The 5,313-nt window shown below is 38.3% G+C and overlaps 1 protein-coding gene and 1 long non-coding RNA gene across 2 annotated transcripts in view; one reads left to right on the forward strand and one right to left on the reverse strand.

The window, feature by feature from the left end:
• LOC134789411 (uncharacterized) overlaps positions 1 to 5,313 on the forward strand; it is a 550,672-nt gene that overhangs the window by 467,417 nt on the left and 77,942 nt on the right. The gene's annotated exons all lie outside the window — the stretch shown is intronic.
• On the reverse strand, positions 2,787 to 3,515 carry LOC134806699 (gamma-tubulin complex component 2 homolog). Its single transcript, XM_063780024.1, has 2 exons — positions 3,280 to 3,515; positions 2,787 to 3,155 (listed from the first exon to the last, which is right to left on the reverse strand). Exons 1-2 carry the CDS (start codon positions 3,513 to 3,515, stop codon positions 3,065 to 3,067), a joined length of 327 nt encoding a protein of 108 aa, XP_063636094.1. The 3' UTR covers positions 2,787 to 3,064.

Raw genomic sequence — 5,313 nt, forward strand, 5'->3', positions numbered from 1 at the left:
GAATGTAATTAACTCATTGTTATAGTACACAGTGATATGTACTAAATGTACTCGTATTTTAGGCATGTATTGATATTTTTATTCTTAGGGTTGATTGTTGCTGAATTTTGCTGTTGTGCGTGACCTATTTGATACCAGTCGGGTCCGCTTGTGTGTTTAGAATGACTGTTGAACATGTTTTGTATACAGGGTTAGTTTAGTGATGAGACAACATGTTGTTTTGATCATTAATGTACATATGTAATGCATAATTGTTTTCCAACGTATTTTCTCGGAAACTTCAACCTCAGTACTTAGTGTACCGAGACTGACTGAAATAGCAAGACACGTTCGTGCGTTTCCGTGAAAATACGATGGAAAATAATTATGCACTACATCTGTATGAAGTTATTCTTTAAAATTAGTTCCTCGTTACAATGAAGTGATATCGCGCATGCTGTGTTAGCTCCGCTCCGCACGGTCGAGTCATTCGGTGTCATGTCTACACGATTCGTAATTTATTTGTGTTTACTTAAATGTAGCGTAGCAAGTATTCCACTGTATTTATTGTTATATATAGACAAGTGTGATTTGCTTTATTACCGATAAACAATTTAAATGTTACACGAGGTAAATTGTATTTAAAAGTCTGTTATACATATAAATAGAATAATTTCAAGGTCCAATTGTTGTTTCATTGTGAATTCCACAGGTAAAAAAAAAACGTACTAGAAGGTATTAATTTGGTATATTAAAATGCCAACAACTATGTGTATTTACATATGGTTTACAGAATAAAACGAGTAATAATGTAATATTGAACGTAAAGAAACTTCTTAATTCAGTAATTCAAAACATTGGTTTTACATACTAACTCTTGTCGAATAGACAGTAAAACAAAAACAAGTCAATGAAATAAAATAAGACGAATATACACATGGAGCGATTAGGCCACTCACTTTGGTTATTCCCAGACATTACCAACAAGTTGCTTCCACTGGTTGGGAACAACTAAGAAAAAAATTATAATACATATTATCACTTCACTTTGTTCTCGAAATTTGGGAACAAATGAAATTACACTTGACAAATAAAATCGCATTGAGAGATTCTTTCATAAATTCAGGATTTTTTACACCAATTACGAAGACACTTGACTTGAAGTAGCGTATACACCTCTTATAGGCTTATTACAATTTAACAAACAATGGCACATACGGTCAACGAACATAAGTAAGCTGAGCAACACGGTACTATATTAACTAATTGTTTGTCACAATAATACACAGCCAATAAAAAACAAGGATAAATGGTTGTACTAACATACGAAAAAAAAACTCCGCAGAAGTAACTGACGACGGCGGCAGCGACAACCATAGCGAAAGGTCCGATCGCTGTGTGTCGCTCCAACCTATGCTTATCGCTGTCGCCGTCGCAAGTCGCTCAATGTAGTGGTCGAGCCGTAAGCATTCCCGATTCGCCGGATTCTTGTAGTGAAAGATTTTGGGTTTCACTCGGTAGCAAAGTTTGTTTAACCCTTGAAACCCTCGCAAGGCTCTAGATTCCAGTTTTAGTTTTGGAATATTTCGCTTGCTCGTGTATCAATATTAGCACGAGTGAGTGAACTAATATTAATTTAGAGACAAGAACCAAGGTATATAATAATGTGAAAAGAGACAAAAAAGTGTGCCCTTATTTTAAAGAATCTAAATTTAATGGAAAAAGCCTTTTGAGCACCACGAATATTTTAAACAACACGCAATAGTCAACCGTATTGGAATGCTTGGAGGATCATTTTAAAATACCCGTGGTCTGTGGCGATCAAAAGGTGGGTGTGTTCCCATTTGTCCCCGCCCCACGTCACCGCGGCCATACATGAGGCGGGGACAAATGGGAATACACCAAAAGGTGGAAGTTACATTGAACGCACGAATCTGGAAGAACATTTCACAACAGATCGATACGTTTATTGCTACCTAAATGTCATGGCCTTTATTATATTTATAAACTACAATGGCAAGTTATTTCTAACTTAGTTGATAATATCGATTAATATGTGTAGGTACCTACTACGAGGATATCGCTAACACGTAGGTAATGATAGAATACTGAATTTAATATCAAAAATACTGTGATCGTTGTCAAATTGAAAACTTATTGTATCGATTACAATTTCCCAAAAATATGGGAAAGACCTGATTTAGTTCATTTCCATGTTAAACTATTGTTACTATAAAAATATTGCAATGATTGAGAGATTCTAATACGATTAATTTGTACTCATGTAATTAGTTATGTGTGTACTTACATTATTGCTGAAGTTATTATATAGGTATAGGAGATTCAGTTATTTTACCATTAGGGGTCATCCATTAATTACGTCACACGTTTAGGGGGAGGGAGGGGGTCAAGAAAATGTGACATATTGTGACATGGGGGAGGGGGGAGACACAAACTTTGTGACGTCACTTTAACTTCATCAGTAACCGATTTTTTTTTTTAATTATTTTATTCGCTGTACATTTAAATAACAAGTTTTTAAAACGATAATCGTTTTTATTCTTTTAATTTTCTTTCCTAAGCAGTTTTGGGTTATAAAATAACTAATATTTATATCGTCAAAAATATTTTGATAAAATATTAATAATACTTAGGTACTTACTTAATTAGATTTGGCGATTTCGTAGAAAAAATGTGACGTCACACTAGGGGGAGGGGTTTGCCAAATGTGACCAAATGTGACAAGGGGGGGGGAGGGGTCAAAAAACCTAGAAATTCGTGTGACGTAATTAATGGATGACCCCTTAGACTATTATTTAGTTCATAATTGTAAATTTTAAAATTTAATAAATACGATTATTTTGTCATGTCTACAGCTTATTGTTATAACTTATCAGCTTGTGGTTAGAGTTTTTATTCTTTTTATTTCAATCAGGTAAGTTCACTATTTTCCACACTGCTGGGTGCGTAGACAAGATGCCCATCGTTAGCGGTCCGTAACGAAGGAAGCGCAACAGTCTCTGTCGCCTTGCAGCCGAGCCTACACCGGCGTGATGAGCTTGCTGTGCGAGCGCACGGCCCGATGCTAGGAGGCGGCCTTCTTGTCGCCGTCCAGCATCTTGTCGTCGCTGCAGAACTTCTCCAGCTGCTTCGCGTAGTACGTGTTGAAGTTCAATCTGGAAATATTTACGATGTTATTTGCATGAAGCGCTGTGATAGCTTTGTGATGACAGTTTCAATCGTTTAAGAGAGCAGGACCGTCGGGACGAGTGTGATACTGTACCCGAGGAGGGGCCATACCTGGAGGAGATGTTGAGTAGTTTGTTGGCGTTGGTGTCGCGCACCATCTGGTCGGTGATGGCGAGCACGGAGAGCAGCGCGGCCGTGAAGCGCAGCGCGTAGCGCGACACCGAGCGCGAGAACGAGTCCGCGCAGCCCCCGCCGCCCCCCGCGCCGCCCCCGCCGCACCCCGCCTCCTGGGACCGACCATCAACTTTACCATCGTGTTTCCAATTATAAACTGAAATAGATGTCATGTCATAACGTGACCGAGCCCTCCGGCGGCGGAGGCCGGGAACGAACCGACGTCTTAACCGCCCGGTCACCTTCCGGCCTCGGCCACCGGAGAGCTTGGTTACTTTTTCTTTAGTATATGACAGCATTTCCCAAACTAGGTATGGGTCGCGAGCGAATATTATATGCATATATGCCAAATAGAGAAATTGTTCAGGTGGGTCGCAGCCCAGTAAACTTTGGGAACCCCTGATATTATGACATCAGTTTAAAAACACAAATAAAAAATTATTTGATAAAATAAGTTGTTTTATACCACATTTTAACAAGTTAAACCTGTGAAAGTCACAGTTAAACTGTCGTGAGTCATACTAACATTAACCCATCAGCGCCTACCAACCTACTCACTTTTGGGAACCAACCATTTTAATGCTGATAGGTAGAGTTACAGTATAAAATCGAATCAAACGCGCGTAACCCAGGTGAACCCAAGTGCGTACGATGGACGCTAATGGGTTACCAAAGCTAATTTCACGGATTAACTCATGTGTTTTTAGTTACCAGCGCGATATGATTGGGAGACCCTAAGGTCTCCATTTTCTAGGCATGAGCAGCGGTCACAATAGCCGCGCGCTGTGTATTGCCGTTAGTTACTCCGTAAGAGTTAATCCGTAAAATTAATTTAATAGATGAATCTCTATTCTGAACTAAACTGAAATAATAAACGCCAAATATAATGTAGGTAGTACCTACTATGGTTTATATGGAGAAGACCGGCATATAATATTTATTGCAGGGAGACGGCAAGAACCCTCATATTTGTATAGTCGCTCAGACACAGAAACGAAGAGCTGCACTCTTTCTGCTTCACCGACCTTCCGTACGTAGAGTACGTGTCCAAACGCAAGAGTTATAAAAGCGACGAAACAGCTTCTAGACGGCCCTCCCTTATAGACGGTCTTTTCCACATTGACATAAATTAGGTGACATGTGTAGAAGCGACATTGTACGCTTTTTATGAACATTAGTATAAGTACAGGGATGAGAGTATATACCTATATGGAATCTGATATCATAGCCATACTTACCGTGGAGATCTAAAACAGAAAAGACAAAAGTATAACAAGCATGATTTCGACATCAATCACAAATACTACATGGAAGCATTACACGTGACAGAGCTCTAACAATTAAAAGTGAATACAGCCACGATTGCGTGTGAAATCGGAATCATATTTACTACTTTATGATATATCCAGTCTTCACTTTGTACCTATCTTTAATTTTGTAATATTAGATGGGGTAAGAGAAACGCTGGGACAAGAGAAACACTTGTGAGGAAAGTAAAAACTTAGAGATACTTTAAGATATTAATATTAAAACTAAATTAAATAGTAAAGATAAAATTAATGCATAAATAAATTAAATAATAATAACTAACAATAGGTACTTACGTAGAAGGACTTTCCTCATACTGTGTATCTTGCCCCGAGCAAAATAAACTATGGGCCCGATTCGGATTTTGAAATAGACATCTATTAGACATCACCAAGATACGATAACGATATGTTTAAGATCTAACCTGTCAAATTTGACATTTTGGATTCTGGAGATACTGTTGAACGATTTCCACACGATATGACTTAGAAATCCAATTCACATCTAATAGATATCTTACTCTATCTAACGTAAAAGTGACATTGGTTGCCCGAAATGCGCTGCAAAGGAGAACTAGTTGATATCTAAACTATAACGTATCTAGAATGGATCTAGTACGTGTCGTCTGTTGTGAACATCTTGAAGTTCGAATACGGCAGTTAG

Source organism: Cydia splendana, chromosome 3 (assembly GCF_910591565.1).
Source record: "Cydia splendana chromosome 3, ilCydSple1.2, whole genome shotgun sequence".
Taxonomy (NCBI): domain Eukaryota; kingdom Metazoa; phylum Arthropoda; class Insecta; order Lepidoptera; family Tortricidae; genus Cydia; species Cydia splendana.